General features: G+C 44.4%; 1 protein-coding gene across 1 annotated transcript in view; it reads right to left on the bottom strand.

Annotated features, from left to right (window-relative positions):
- kmt2ca (lysine (K)-specific methyltransferase 2Ca) overlaps nt 1-17,290 on the bottom strand; it is a 267,487-nt gene that overhangs the window by 238,074 nt on the left and 12,123 nt on the right. Inside the window, exon 2 of the mRNA XM_056299264.1 lies at nt 2,463-2,672. Coding sequence (XP_056155239.1) covers nt 2,463-2,671 — 209 coding nt within the window. The 5' untranslated portion in view covers nt 2,672. The remainder of the gene's footprint in view (nt 1-2,462; nt 2,673-17,290) is intronic.

Here is a 17,290-nt window from a genome sequence, read left to right as displayed (position 1 = left end):
TCTACTGTTTCTATCAAATTGCAACCCCCCTCCCCCAAGATCAGGTGGAGGGGTCCTCAGGGTAGATCAAAAATACGCAGGGGGTCCAGGACCCCAAAAAGATTGAGAACCACTGCTCTAAACCACATCACCACCAACAAACGTACACACAAGAATGGGAAAGCGACCCCAATTTTACTGGGTGGCTAAAGCCTGTCACAGGCTGTGATACTAAGGCCTGATGTCAATGTTGCAATGCCCAGATGGTGGCTGAAATAACCGTTCTAAAAAAAATCACGCAAAATCTAAAAAACACTTGGAGAAGAGGAAGTGTCTGGCCCCAATGCAGAGATCAATCGCGCAATGTTGTCTTGTGGATGTTTTAAAGGATATCCCTAAAGACTCAAAAACGGCACAAAACATAAGTCTTGGCTGCACAAAGGCAACTGCCATAGCCAAGCATGTTCTTGGTGACTGTTATTTCTCGAGTCTTGTGGAAATCCTGAAAAGGAAAAAAATTAGTATTTTAATTAATGAATCAACCTACACTGGAAACGTAAAATCCCTCTGCATTGTCCGCTTTTTTGATGAGGGCCCAAATAGGGTTAACACACATTTTTGGAAACTGGCGCAAATCTTTTCAGAACAACACAGGTATAGAGAGAGAGCAATGGCCAAAAGGCTTTTTGATGAAATGATTAAGTCATTCACCGAGTCAGGCGTGCCACTTGAAAATAAAGTGGGGTTTGGGTCTGATGGGTGTAACACAATGATGGGAAGGAACAATTCTGTGTCCAGTCGGCTCAGAAACAACTTCCCAGGGATCACAGTGCAGCACTGTATTTGTCACTCGATGCACCTATGTGCAAGTGAGGCCTGTACACAGCTTCCTCGCCAACGCGAGGATTTAGCTAGAGACATCTATGGATATTTTAAAAACAGCGCTGAACGTGTCACACAAATCCGCGAATTCCAAGAGTTTTGCCATGTCGAACCCCACAAAATTCTGAAGCCCTCACAGACACGATGGCTATCTTTGAATGAAGTTCTGAAACGTGTGTCTGCCCAATGGGATGCTCTCTGGCTTTCTTTCACTGAACAGTGGATTGAGGCCAGATTGAACGCTGCAGAGAATTTTTTTCACGCACTGAACGATGAATCTCTCCGACTGTATTATCACTTACTGGAGTGGGTTCTGCCAAAGTTTACAGACCTGAATCAATATTTTCCGGAGTGAAAAGATGGTAATTACTTCAATGAGGAGCAAGATGTGTGAGACCTACATGTGTGAGGGTCCGACCCATTAGCCATGGGCTAACGGGTCTACTTATCCATGCACGTTACACTATAATGATTCCAGTGGTTTTAACACTGTAGAGTGTGTGTTAGCCGGGGTGTCTTCTCCTTTACATCATCACATCAATGGAACTCAATACCACAATCAATTAGAACGCCCCCATTGTATACTAACTATGTAGTATGTTTATTTTTTTGTTTTTATATATCACTGTTGTATGTTTACCTACTGCACATGTATTATTTGCACTATTTTATTATTCTAGGATGCCTAACAACATCAGGCAAAGGGACCACCGATGGAAACTAGCCTCTTAGCTAACCTGGGGACATTTACATTTCTTCGAATGTTGATTAATGTACAGTGTCCCGTCCCAAATAAACGTTTTAAATTAAATTAAAATCAGCAAGAACCTGAAGTGGAAAATTAACACTGAACACATCATTGCAAAAGCTCAACAATGACTTTACTTTCTTAGGCAGCTTGGAAAATACCAGATCAAACATCAACTGCTCGTTCTGCTTTACTCAGCCATTATCAAGTCCATCATAGCATCTTCTATTACAGTATTATAGTATTACAGTATGGTACGGCGGCACGGACAGTCAAACACAGAAAAAACTGCAGTGGATTGTCAACAAGGCATCCAAAATCACAGGCAACCCACTCCCCTCAGTTGAATCTCTACATACTAACTGGACTGTAAAGCGAGCAAAGAAGATCATCTCCAACCCCTCACATCCTGCTCATCACCTCTTCCAGCTCCTTCCCTCAGGGAGGCGCTACAGGTCACTGTCCACTAAGACTAAACGCTTCACAGTTTTTTCCCTCCTAGCCATAAGGACTTTGAATTCCTCCCTATAGTCGCCTCCTCACACACCACTGGCATGCATGCTACCATTCCCCTAACTGTGGTGCATAATACGTTTGTTTCTGCTGTTGTGTAACTGTATTGTTTGTGATAATATGTGGAGTTTCTACTGTTGTCCATGTATGTATTGTGCTGCAGAGTTTAACGTGTACCGAAAACAAATTCCACCGGCCTTGTTCGTGTGGCTAAAAAACAATCTAATCTAATCTAATCTAATCTAAAGATACAGAAACAGACAGACAGACCCTGACAGATAGCTGGCCATACAGACAAAAAGAGACAGAAAGCAGATATCAATAAGAATCTACAACTTACTTCTTTCTTGACTTAGAGGGTGGAGGAGGTGGAAGGGGAGGGGCAGCGCGGCCAGTACTCCCATCTTTACGAGGCCTCCCACGTGGCCGCTTTTCAGGAAGAGGATTGCTGGCAGCTGCTTTAGCCAATAAGGCGCTGCGTCCAGCTCGAGTGACAGGAGGTGGCGGTCCTCTGTCACGTGGTTCCTGGGACTGAGCCTCTGATGGCATTCTGAGAGAGAGAGAGAGAGCGGTAGAAAGAGACAAAGAGAGATCGGGAAGGAAAAGACATATTTCCGGCAAAACATATTTGTAACAAAGATAAAGAGTTGTTTGTGTATTTGTGTGTGTGTGTGTGTGTGTGTGTGTGTGGGTGTAGGGCAGATTAAGGCAAACTGGGAAATGTCCACCATGTACAGCAGCTATATTAAGGTGCTTAAATACTCTTCTGGGACTAAGTGAATGAAAGAGGGAAGCTGAACAATATAGTGCAGAGATCTTCGACAGGGGGTCCTCAGAGTTACTGCAGGGGGTCCACCAAATTATTTGATCCCAAACTTTTTTCTTCCAAAAATACAGATTAACATAAATACAACGTATAATAAGCAAAGATAAACCTTCCTATTCGTTAAAAAATTACAGCATTGAAGATACCCATGAATCCTCGTGCAATAATGTGATCACCCTGAACGCCGAGCACCAGCTAGGTATCCTATGCTAAACCACTCTATGTGTGGCGCCAATTAAACACTGGAAATAACTGCATGCCATATTAGCCAAATAGGTACGTATTATTAGCCTAAGTATATGGCCATTCTTACGTTAATGTGATCTACAACGGATCGCTTTGTAACTTCTCGACCAAGAAACTCTGACAGACCCTGCACTTCATCACCGACCACTGGCGAAAGTTTAGAGAATGAGGCTAACGCATCTGCTAACAGCCATGCTGCAACTGCTGCTAAGCGCAAACGAGAGAAGACCCGAAAATATTCAGAGAATTATCTCAAGTTTGGATCTACCTTTAAAGAGACTGAGGGCGTTGAATCACCAGTGTGTGTCATCTGCTCTGCCGTGCTGTCAAACGAAAGTATGAAGCCATCAAAGCTGCAGCGTCACGTGGAGACAACCCATACTCACTTGAAAGAACAACCAGTAGAATACTTTCAGGCCCGTCTCAGATCTCTCAAAGGCCAACAGACATGGATGAGACAATCAGCTAAAGTTGGTGAGCTAGCTTTGAGAGCCTCTCATCAAGTTGCTCTTTGGGTCGCTCAGAACAAAAAGCCATACACAACTGCAGAGGCTTTAATGTTGCCTGCAGCCAGTGATATGTGCAAAACAATGTTTGGGAGTGATGAGTAGGTTAATAAACTGAAAAGCATTCCGTTGTCGGACACAACCATTGCTTGCCGTATTGATGACATGGCATCTGATGTGAGGGTGCAACTAGTAGAGAAACTCAGGTTGGCAGAGGCTTTTGCATTGCAATTGGATGACTCCATCGACGTGTCAAACCATGCTCAGCTTTTGGAGTTTGTGCAGTTTGTCGACTAAAATGAAATGCAGGAGGCATTTTTGTGTTGTAAGCAGCTGCCTGAATGCACAAGTTCTGAAATTTTCGAAGTGATCGATGTTTTTTTCAGAGAAAATGACATATCCTGGGCAAAATGTGTTGCGATGTGCACTGATGGTGCAAGAGCCATGGTTGGTTTAAACAGTGGACTAATAGCATTGTCAAAGGTGTGGCTCCCCAAGTGATGTGGACGCACTGCATGCTACATAGGGAGTCTATCATTGCCAAAGAAATTAGTGCTGAATTGTCAGACGTCACGGACTCTGTCATGAAAGCTGTCAATGTTGTCAAGAAGAGTGCTTTGCAAACGCGTCTCTTTTCCTCTCTCTGTGCTGCTGCGGGAGAAGAACACACTACACTATTTTACCATTCAGGGGTTCAACGGCTTTTGCATGGAGCAGTGCTGACACACGTGTTCGAGTTATGTACGTCTATTCAGGAGTTTTTACTTTGCCAAAACAACACAGAGCTGGCTGCAAATTTCAGTGAGGATGTCTGGGTTATTAACTTGCATATCTTGCAGACGTTTACTCTGAGCTGAGCAGACTCAACAGTTCTTTGCGAGTCCGCAGTACACATGCCACCCAGCCGTATGACAGAATGGAAGGTCTTCCTGAAGACAATCACAAGATGGAGGGAGCAAGTCAGGGAGGGCACTTTTTCCATGTCTCCATCAGTGGAAGAGTTGGGAGATTCTGTAGTGCTCTCGCCTCACGTAACACGCGCAATTGTTGCACACTTGGAGGCACTCGAGGGTCCATTTGGGAAATACTTTTGTGAGGCTGACCCCTGGTGCAGGGACAAGACATGGATTCAGTCTCCATTCAAAGATCATGCAGCAGATGGCTCAAACTGGACAGTGACAGAGGAGGATCAGCTCATCGACTTATCCACTGACAGTACCTACAGAAACATGTATGAGACAAGACCACTCATCCAGGGCTGGGCTTCTTGCCAGAAACACTTCCCGCAGTTGACAGCAAGAGCAACGAGGAGCCTTTTACCTTTGCAACGACATATTTCTTTGCAAGAGTAGATTTTCCTTCCTTATCTACCTGCAAAGCAAGTACAAGTCAAGACTGCATCCTGAGGCTGAAATGGCCCCTGCCTGACAACCTCCATCTGCCCTACTAGACCAGCTGTGTGCCCCTCACCAGGGTCAGACCCCTCATAAGGTAGGAGCTGTGCCGTCTACACATAGTTAAATTAATGCTTCATGTCCCTCCCCCATTAAAACTGTGACATTGTAAATGTAAAAATGTAAATATAGAATCAAAACATTTTCTATAAAGCACCCCACTGTTATGATGTATATAGTTCTGTTTACATATACTTATGTGTATGGGAGTATAGCTATAAGTGTGTGTTTGTGTGTGTGTGTATATATACACTGTACCCGTTAAGTATTCACACCCCTTCACTTTCCCCACATTGTGTTATGTTACAGCCTTATTCCAAAATGGATTAAATTCCTTTTGTTCTCATCAATCTACACACAATACCCCATAATGACAAAGCGAAAAAGGTTTTGTAGAAATTTTTGCAAATTTATTAAAAATAAAAAACTGAAATATTGCATGTACATAAGTATTCACACCCTTTACTCAGTACTTGGTTGAGGCACCCTTGGCAGCGATTACAGCCTCAAGTCTTCTTGGGTATGAAGCTACAAGCTTGGCACACCTATATTTGGGGTATTTCTCCCATTCTTCTCTGCAGATCCTCTCGAGCTCTGTAAGGTTAGATGGGGAGCGTCGCTGCACAGCTATTTTCAGGTCTTTCCAGAGATGTTCAATGGGGTTCAAGTCTGGGCTCTGGCTGGGCCACTCAAGAACATTCACAGACTTGTCCCGAAGTCACTCCTTCGTTGTCTTGGCTGTGTGCTTAGGGTCGTTGTCGTGTTGAAAGGTAAACCTTCGCCCCAGTCTGAGGTCCTGAGCGCTCTGGAGCAGGTTTTCATCAAGGATCTCTCTGTACTTTGCTCCATTCATCTTTCCCTCGATCCTGACTAGTCTCCCAGTTCCTGCCGCTGAAAAACATCCCCACAGCATGAGGCTGCCACCACCATGCTTCACTGTAGGGATGGTATTAGCAAGGTGATGAGAGGTGCCTGGTTTCCTCCAGACAGTGATGTTTGGCATTCAGGCCAAAGAGTTCAATCTTGGTTTCATCAGACCAGAGAATCTTGTTTCTCATGGTCTGAGAGTCCTTTAGGTGCTTTCTGGCAAACTCCAAGCGGGCTGTCATGTGCCTTTTACTGAGCAGAGGCTTCCGTCTGGCCACTCTACCATAAAGGCCTGATTGGTGGAGTGCTGCAGAGATGGTTGTCCTTCTGGAACGTTCTCCCATGTCCACAGAGGAACGCTGGAGCTCTGTCAGAGTGACCATCGGGTTCTTGGTCACCTCCCTGACCAAGGCCCTTCTCCCCCGATTGCTCAGTTTGGCTGGGCAGCAAGCTCAGGGGAGGGTCCTGGTGCATCCAAACTTCTTCCATTTACGAATGATGGAGACCATTGTGCTCTTCGGGACCTTCAAAGCTGTAGAAATTGTTTTGTACCCTTCCCCAGATCTGTGCCTCGATACAATCCTGTCTCGGAGGTCCACAGACAATTCCTTTGACTTCATGGCTTGGTTTCTGCTCTGACATGCACTGTCAACAGCGGGACCTTATATAGACAGGTGTGTGCCTTTCCAAATAGTGTCCGATCAATTGAATTTACTACAGGTGGACTCCAATCAAGATGTAGAAACATCTCAAGGATGATCAGTGGAAACAGGATGAATCTGAGCTCAATTTTGAGTGTCATAGCAAAGGGTGTGAATACTTATGTACATGCAATATTTCAGTTTTTTATTTTTAATAAATTTGCAAAAATTTCTACAAAACCTTTTTCACTTTGTCATTATGGGGTATTGTGTGTCGATTGATGAGAAAAAAAAAGGAATTTAATCCATTTTGGAATAAGGCTGTAACATAACAACATGTGAGGAAAGTGAAGGGGTGTGAATACTTTCCGGATGCACTGTATATAAAATCCAGTTAGTCAACTAAATTCTCTATGAGACAGTACAAGCCTGTTTCATGCTACAAGCAATCGGATTATTTTGTTGAGCACTAGCCCTAATGTTGAGTGTTTCTTTTAACGAAGTTACTATATATATCTATAAATATAAAATTTGTTTTTTTTATCTTCCACTTACTCAGTTCCCATCTGTACAAGTAATGTAAGTCAATGTGCATTCTTGATTTTCCTAAATAAAAAAAAAACATGTTCTATAAATATATGACCCTGTCAATAATTATTATTTTAATGGCTGAGCATTGTATACACCATTACAAAGTACTTTTATACATGGCACTATAGGCCACCCTACACATTACTGTTGGCACGGTTTAATAAGCAACACAATTTTATACAATATGTAACAGGTACACAAGGTTTTACTGCCCTACTCTACTTATCACTGCCAGTACACCAAGTTTTACTGCCCTACTCTACTTATCACTGCCAGTACACCAAGTTTTACTGTTCTAGTCTACTTATCACTGCCAGCACACCAAGTTTTACTGCCCTACTCTACTTATCACTACCAGTACACCAGGTTTTACTGCCCTACTCTACAAACCTCAATTCCAATGAAGTTGGGACGTTGTGTAAAACGTCAGTAAAAACAGAATACAATGATTTGCAAATCCATTTCGACCGATATTCAGTTGAATACACTACAAAGACAAGATGTTTAATGTTCAAACTGATAAATTTTATTGTTTTTTTGCAAATATTCACCCGTTTTGAATTTAATGCCTGCAACACGTTCCAAAGAAGCTGGGACAGGGGCATGTTCACCACCGTGTTACACCATCTTTCCTTTTAACAACACTCCATAAGCATTTGGGAACTGAGGACACTAACTGTTGGAGCTTTGTAGGTGGAATTCTTCCCCATTCTTGCTTGATGTACGACTTCAGTTGCTCAGCAGTCCGGGGTCTCCGTTGTCGTATTTTGCGCTTCATAATGTGCCCCACATTTTCAATGGGGAACAGGTCTGGACTGCAGGCAGGCCAGTCCAGTACCCGCACTCTTTTACTACGAAGGCCCGCTGGTGTAACACCTGCAGAATGTGGCTTGGTATTGTCTTGCTGAAATAAGCAGGGACGTCCCTGGAAAAGACGTGGCTTGGATGGCAGCATATGTTGCTCCAAAACCTGTATGTACCTTTCAGCATTAATGGTCCCTCACAGATGTGCAAGTTACCCATGATGCCATGGGCACTAACACCCCCCATACCATCACAGATGCTGGCTTTTGGACTCTGCTCTGATAACAGTCTGGATGGTCCTTTTCCTCTTTAGCCCGGAGGACACCACGTCCATGATTTCCAAAAACAATTTGAAATGTGGACTCGTCAGACCACAGCACACTTGTCCACTTTGCGTCAGTCCATCTCAGATGAGCTCGGCCCAGAGAAGCTGGCGGTGTTTCTGGGTGGTGTTGATATCTGGCTTTGGCTTTGCATGGTGGAGTTTTAACTTGCACTTGTAGATGTAGCGACCAACTGTGTTAACTGACGATGGTTTTCCCAAGTGCTCCTGAGCCCACGTGGTCATATCCTTTACACAATGATGTGGGTTTTTAATGCAGTGCCGCCTGAGGGGTCGAAGGTCACGGGCATTCAGTGTTGGTTTTGGGCCTTGCCACTTACGTGCAGAGATTTCTCTGGATTCTCTGGATCTTGTGATGATATTATGGACTGGAGATGATGAAATCCCTAAATTCCTTGCAGTTGTACGTTGAGAAACGTTGTTCTTAAACTGTTGGACTATTTGCTCACACAGTTGTTCACAAGGTGGTGAACCTCACCCCGTCCTTGCTTGTGAACGACTGAGCCTTTCTTCAGGGATGCTCCTTTTATACCCAATCATGACACTCCCCTGTTCCCAGGTAACCTGTTCACCTGTGGAATGTTCCACACAGGTGTTTTTTGAGCATTCCTCAACTTTCCCAGTCTTTTGTTGCCCCTGCCCCAGCTTCTCTGGAACGTGTTGCAGGCATCACATTCAAAATGAGTGAATATTTGCAAAAAACAATAAAGTTTATCAGTTTGAACATTAAATATCTTGTCTTTGTAGTGTATTCAATTGAATATAGGTGGAAAAGGATTTGCAAATCATTGTATTGTTTTTATTCACGTTTTACACGATGTCCCAACTTCATTGGAATTGGGGTTTGTACTTATCACTGCCAATACACCAAGTTTTACTGTCCTACTCTACTTATCACTGCCAGTACACCAGGTTTTACTGTCCTACTCTACTTATCACTGCCAGTACACCAAGTTTTACTGTCCTATTCTACTTATCACTTCCAGTACACCAAGTTTTACTGTCCTACTCTACTTATCACTGCCAGTACACCAAGTTTTACTGTCCTATTCTACTTATCACTGCCAGTACCCCAAGTTTTACTGTCCTACTCTACTTATCACTGCCAGTACAACAAGTTTTACTGTCCTACTCTACTTATCACTGCCAGTACAACAAGTTTTACTGTCCTATTCTACTTATCACTTCCAGTACCCCAAGTTTTACTGTCCTACTCTACTTATCACTGCCAGTACACCAGATTTTACTGCCCTACTCTACTTATCACTGCCAGTACACCAAGTTTTACTCTCCTATTTTACTTATCACTGCCAGTACACCAGGTTTTACTGTCCTACTCTACTTATCACTGCCAGTACACCAGGTTTTACTGTCCTACTCTACTTATCACTGCCAGTACACCAACCAGAGACAAAGACAGACAGACACACAGACAGACATACAGACACAGACAGACAGACAGACATACAGAGAGAGAGAGACACACACACACACACACACACACACACACACACACACACACACACACACACACACACACACACACACACACACACACACACACACACACACACACACACACACACACACACACAAACACAGAAATTACACTCAGTGGCAGCTTTATGGGGTACACCCATCTACTTGGAAGGAACAGCCTGGACTCCTCCATCATAGATTCAACAATTCAATTCAATTCAACGTATTGTCATTAAAAACAATGTGCAGGAGGCACATGTTAAAAATGAAATGAGGGCTACGGCTTCACCAAACAGTGCAAGACAGACACAGACAAACACAACAAACACAGTAGAAGATATACACACATGAAGACCGAACACAGTATAAGATACACACACATGAAGACCACACACAGTATAAGATACACACACATGAAGACCAAACACAGTATAAGATATACACACATGAAGACCAAACACAGTATAAGATATACACACATGAAGACCAAACACAGTATAAGATATACACACATGAAGACCAAACACAGTATAAGATACATACACATGAAGACCAAACACAGTATAAGATATACACACATGAAGACCAAACACAGTATAAGATACACACACATGAAGACCACACACAGTATAAGATATACACACATGAAGACCAAACACAGTATAAGATATACACATGAAGACCAAACACAGTATAAGATATACACACATGAAGACCAAACACAGTATAAGATACATACACATGAAGACCAAACACAGTATAAGATATACACACATGAAGACCAAAAACAGTATAAGATACACACACATGAAGACCACACACAGTATAAGATATACACACATGAAGACCAAACACAGTATAAGATACACACACATGAAGACCAAACACAGTATAAGATATACACACATGAAGACCAAACACAGTATAAGATACACACACATGAAGACCAAACACAGTATAAGATATACACACATGAAGACCAAAAGCTAAAATAAGTTAAAAGAGAGCTGGAGTACAAAATATTTTAAAATATCCACAGACATTCAGTGGGTAGCCAGGTTCAGGTGGATAACAGCTTGTGGAAAGAAGCTGTTTTTGAGCCTGGTAGTGTGGGCTATGGGGCTCCTGTAGCGCCTCCCAGAGCGCAGGGGGAGAACAGTCCATGGTCGGGGTGGGTGGGATCTCTGCTGATGCTCAGACCCCTTCCAAGGCAGCGTTTGTGATAAATGTCTTTTATGGCTGGGAGCTGGGTACCGGTGATCTGCTGGGCCGCCTTGACGACCCACTGCAGAGCTTTCTGGTCTACTGAGGTCCAGTTGCTGTACCACACTGAGGTGTTGAAACAAGGTGATGAAAGAGTTCTGTGATGCCTTCACATGACCTCTCACCCCCACTATGAAACCATGGATAAGCCGCTCGCAAAACTCAGAATTTGAAAAGGCCTTGTTGTGCCCAGAACTTTAGAAGGCTGTGTAAGGTGAAGCTCGCAGAGGCAAGGAAGTTTTGTGTGAAAGCGAAGACAAAGCCTGCCCCTGGTTAAAGAAAACTGTCAACTGTCGTGTTGCTTCCCAGAGCAATCGGCAGTCGGTGATCCTTTCACATAACAGGGAGTCATCTCTTAACTGCTGATATCAAAAACATTGCATAATGCAGCTTTAACTGCAACATTTAAGGCAGTTATCAGGAATCAGGGACAATTTATTTATCAATTCATATTATGTACTACGTACACAACAGAAACAAAACTCTGTTTCCACCATCCCACAGCAGTGCGACACAGAAACACGTACCCAAAAGCCTCCAAAAACAACACCAAACACATACAAAAACAGAGAACATAGAAAAAGAAAAAAAAATCCAACAACACAGTCCTCCCAGTGTAACACAGTCCTCCCAGTGCCACACAGTCCTCCCAGTGCCACACAGTCCTCCCAGTGCAACACAGTCCTACCAGTGCCACACAGTCCTCCCAGTGCAACACAGTCCTCCCAGTGCAACACAGTCCTCCCAGTGCCACACAGTCCTCCCAGTGCCACACAGTCCTCCCAGTGCCACACAGTCCTCCCAGTGCCACACAGTCCTCCCAGTGCAACACAGTCCTCCCAGTGCAACACAGTCCTCCCAGTGCAACACAGTCCTCCCAGTGCCACACAGTCCTCCCAGTGCCACACAGTCCTCCCAGTGCAACACAGTCCTCCCAGTGCAACACAGTCCTCCCAGTGCAACACAGTCCAAAAACTCCACTGCCCAGAGAACGAACAGCAGGCAGGATGACTGTCAGAACCGCTGGCCTGCCTGGTCTAGCAGTTAGCCTAGCCTGCCCTGCCTCCGCGTCCCGTCAGACCGCCCTTGGGGTTTCCCCCTCAGGCGCAGCACCAGGCAGCGCCTGGTCCCTGGGCCTATTAGATGCAGCAGACCAGGCTCCCCCAGCCAATCCAATGCCAGCTCTCCAGCCAGACTCCCTCGAACACCTCCACATGACGACACAAACACAGACGCAGACAAAAACACCGCACAGCCAACGCTCGGTGAGGCCGCCGCCAGACCGCCTCGGTGTTCCCTCTTGGGCAGGGCCGTGGGCTAGCAGTTAGCTTAGCCTGGCCTGCAGCAGACCAAGCTCTGTCAGCCGAACCAGCACCAGCTCTCCCAGCCAAACGAAATCGACGATCAAAATAAAAACATCACACGATGACACAAATGTGGACAAAGACACAGCATAATCAGCATTGGGTGAGGCCATCGCAAACGCGACTTCGTGCCACCATCTTCCCACACCGGAAGATGTGATATTACGCTTAACATTGAAGCCTCTGACACAAATACCACTATCTTTCAATTTTGACCACAAAAGAAACACAAACAAAACAAAAATACAGCAGTTCTCTTGGTCGAGCAGCCTACATTCTCAGTGCAACACAGCCACACAAACCCATAGAACCAAATCAACCTCCAAAGATAAAAACAGATCGTTGGTATTTTACAGTTGTAATAAAACAGGAGTACATGCTGACAAAAACATAACTTTACTCAGTGAACAAGAAGACTTTGTAATAAATCCTTCTGCACAGTATGCCTTACTGTTCTGTTTTCAGCCACAACGTACAGCCTCAAGTCTTCACAAAGTAAGCAATGGCAGACTTTACACTTGTGGCTCTTTGGTAGAGTTGCCTGACTTTTAGGGCAAAAAATATCTCACTGAGAAAGTGTTATTACGAATATTTTGTCAGGCATTAAAACATGGCAATGACCACCAAATTACTATCTTTAAAGGTGACCGTTGAGGTTTGTAGTGTGGCTGGTGCACTTGACTTTCAAACCAACTCCGTTTACACATTGCACACGTACAGTTAAAACAAGAACTGCCTTGTTTTATGATTTTCTTTTTGGATCCCCCCCCTCCCTTTTTTTCCTCCCCAATTGTATCCGGCCAACTACCCCACCCTTCCGAGTTGTCCCGGTCTCTGCTCCACCCCCTCTGCTGACCCAGGGAGGGCTGGAGACTACCACATGCCTCCTCTGATACATGTGGAGTCACCAGCCGCTTCTTTTCACCTGACAGTGAGGAGTTTCACCAGGGGGACGTAGCGCATGGAAGGATCACACTATTCCCCCTAGTCCCCCCCCCCCCGAACAGGCACCCCGACCGACCAGAGGAGGCGCTAGTGCAGTGACCAGGACACATATCCACATCCGGCTTCCCACCTGCAGACACGGCCAATGTGTCTGTAGGGACGCCCGACCAAGCCGGAGGTAACATGGGGATTCGAACCACTGAGCCCTATGTTGGTAGGCAACGGCATAGACCACTACACCACCCAGACGCCTGCCTTGTTTTATGATTTATGAACAATCAGGATCGATGTGTGCTTTGCGTCCACTGAATTGGATCATTGTCTTAGACCTGCAGTGCAGACGTTTTGTCTCTACCTTCTGGCTTTGAGATTAATTGCTTCTCTTCTTTCAGTGCTCTCCAACAAAGACTAGCTACGTGTTTGTCCTCGTCGTTGATCACTCTTTTGTTGACTTTAATCCTTCCTCTGAACGCGGAGTTTCTTTGTTTTCTGGAGCATCAGAAACATTTCTGGGACACTTCTTAGGTTTTCCGCCATTACTTTCAAGCCCAGAAGCTTTCTGGCAGAAAGCCCTGAAGGCAAGCCAGTCAGAGGCATGTGAAAACTTTCATCACACAGAAGTTCAGCTCTGGTAAAGCAATCACTGCTGGTTGATGTAAAACATCACTATGCATCAGCTCAGGGGCATCAGCACTAGGCCTGTCAGATAGCATTTGAAATTCGAATGTACATTCGAATTATGGTAATAATATTCGAATTTGAATATGAAAATATGAAATTCGATTTTTTGTAATATATTTTTTTAATATATTTTTCCCCCTTATTAATATTATTATTATTAATGCACACACGTTTAAATGGAAATAAATGATGGTTTCGTGAAACGTATTTTATGAAAATAAGCATAGCCTACATCCGTAGTAAAACCGGAAATTAAAAAGCTCTTGTCAGTTCCCACGCCGAGCGGGCGGGCTCATAGAACACAGGAAATGGCGGAATCCGAGAAGAACGTTGGCTGTGACCCAAGCGCTAGCACTAGCACTAGCACATCTCCTGCGAGAGTCATTCATACTCCACAACATCTGAGAAGTTACGTATGGAAATTCTTTGGGTTTTGGGCTGTTAATGGGAAAATCGAAGAGAGAATATATCCACACCTCGGGAAGATGGCTCAGAGATACCTCGCCGTGCCAGGGACATCGTGCGCTCTGAGCGTGTCTTTTCTGATGCGGGAAACATAGTCACCAAAAAAAGGAGCGCTCTCGAGTCTGAACACGTGGACGCTTTGGTTTTTCTCGCAAACCACTATTAGCACAACTTCTTATACTACTACAGTGAGTAGGACTCTTGATTTTATTTTTTTAAGCCCCGTGGGTCATGGATAATTTACTATGCCTATGTTACTTACGGTAAATTCGTTAACACCATCTGGCCTTTTCCTAGTCAGATTTATTTTACTTGTATGTTACTTAGAGTAGGCCCTAGTTAACATCATCTGGCCTTTTCCTAGTCAGATTTATTTTATGTTTAGGGGTGCTCAACAACAGTTTTTGGACTAATATGTGTGGACAATGTGCTGGAGTTGTATGTTGTCATAAATATGCTGTTAATAAAAACACGGGCTACAATAGACTTACTCTCTCTGTATTGATTTTTGGGGGTGATATGCAAATTCAAGGTATTCGAATGCCATTCGAACCTCAGTGTGTAATATTCCTTATTCGTTCGAGGCCTATTTTTGGCATTCGTTCACAGCTCTAATCAGCACAGGAATGGCACCCCAGACTACTACTACTACTACTACTACTACTACTACTACTACTACTACTTTCGGCTGCTCCCGTTAGGGGGCGCCACAGCGGATCATCTGTTTCCATCTCTTCCCGTCCTCTGCATCTTCCTGTCACACCAGCCACCTGCATGTCCTCCCTCACCACATCCATAAACCTCCTCTTTGTCCTTCCTCTTCTCCTCTTCCCTGGCAGCTCCATATTCAGCATTCTACTCCCAGTATACCCAGCATCTCTCCTCCACACATGTCCACACCATCTCAATCTTGTCTCTCTTGCTTTGTCTCCAAACCGTCCAACCTGAGCTGTCTCTATAATATACTCCTTCCTAATCTTGTCCTTCTTCATCACTTCCAATGAAAAGCTTATCATCTTCAACTCTGCCACCTCCAGCTCCACCTCCTATCTTTTCCTCAGTGCCACTGTCTCCAGACCATACAACATAACTGGTCTCACAACCATCTTGTAAACCTTCCATTTAACTCTTTTACTCTTCTGTCACGAATCATTCCTGACACTCTTCTCCTCCCACTCCACCCTGCCTGCACTATCTTCTTCACCTCTCTTCTGCACTCCCCGTTACTATGGACAGCTGACCCCAAGTATTTAAACTCAAATACCTTCGTCACCTCTACTCCTTGCATCCTCACCATCCCACTGTCCTCCCTCTCATTCACGCATAGGTATTCTGGCTTGCTCCTACTGACTTTCATTCCTCTTCTCTCCAGTGCATACCTCCACCTCTCCAGGCTCTCCTCAAACTGCACCCTACTCTCGCTACCAATCCCAAGTCATCCACAAACATCATAGTCCACGGAGAATGTCACCTCAGACACCAGATTTGAAACTCCGGTATACTGCGAAATACAGAGTGGTTTACCTGGCGGTGATAGGATTAATCATCACTGTGTGAACTCCTTTGGCAAGGGCTTGAATGTCATGGACATTCATTTACATGGAAAAGTCCCGCACTCTAGCTTTAAGAATCGAGCTATCGACCCAGGTCGATGTATCGTTAAACCCCTACGCCTAATAAAGGTAAGACAGACAGAAACAGAGACAGAGGGAAGGGGTTATAGATGAGAGGAGTTGCATTTTTCTAATGGAAGACAGGTAAATGAACTATAAGTGATTGCCTGACCTACTGACAATGCACATCAATCATTACAACAGACAACTCATCTGACCAATCACAGAACAGTTCAATCTTAACCAATAAAGCAGACCTGGGCACATGTGTGCCATGAGAATGCAGTTTTTCCTTCCAAACAATCACACCACCTTTCATATTTCAAGAAGACGAAGGAACACAGGGTGACATATAAGAGTGGATGAAAGTGCACACAGGTGGACTACATCTTATGTAGGAGGTGCGATCTGAAAGGGATTGGAGACTGCACAGTGGTGACAGGGGAGAACGTAGCTAGGCAGCATCAGATGGTGGTCTATAGGATGACTTTGGAGACCAAGAAGAGGAAGCCAGTGAAGGCAGAGCCAAGGATCAAATGGTGGGAGTTGAAGAAGGAAGACTGTTGTGTGGAGTTCAAGGAGGAGGTAAGACAGATACTGGGTGGTAGTGAAGAGTTGTCGGATGGCTGGACAACCACTGCAGAAATAGTGAGGGAGACAGCTAGGAAGGTACTTGGTGTGTCATCAGGACAGAGGAAGGAAGACAAGGAGACTTGGTGATGGAATGAGGAAGTACAGCAAAGTATACAGAGGAAGAGGTTGGCAAAGAAGAAGTGGGGTAGAGAGATGAGGAAAGTAGACAGGAGTACAAGGAGATGCAGCATAAAGCAAAGCGAGAGGTGGCAAAGGAAAATATATATGGTGAGTTGTATGAGAGGTTAAACACTAAGGAAGGAGAAAAGGGCTTGTACCGATTGGCTAGACAGAGGGACCGAGCTGGGAACAACAACTACAACTAATTGTTGTATAGCGCCTTTCAAGGAACCCAAGGACGCTTTACACTAGATAAGAAAAAAAGAGAGATTAAAACAAAGATCAATAGACGACAGACCATAGGCCTTAGTAAAAAGGTAAGTTTTC

This window comes from Lampris incognitus, chromosome 19 (assembly GCF_029633865.1).
Source record: "Lampris incognitus isolate fLamInc1 chromosome 19, fLamInc1.hap2, whole genome shotgun sequence".
Lineage (NCBI taxonomy): Eukaryota > Metazoa > Chordata > Actinopteri > Lampriformes > Lampridae > Lampris > Lampris incognitus.
The sequence above is the reverse complement of the archived record's forward strand: the minus strand, read 5'-3'. Positions and strand labels throughout refer to the sequence as shown.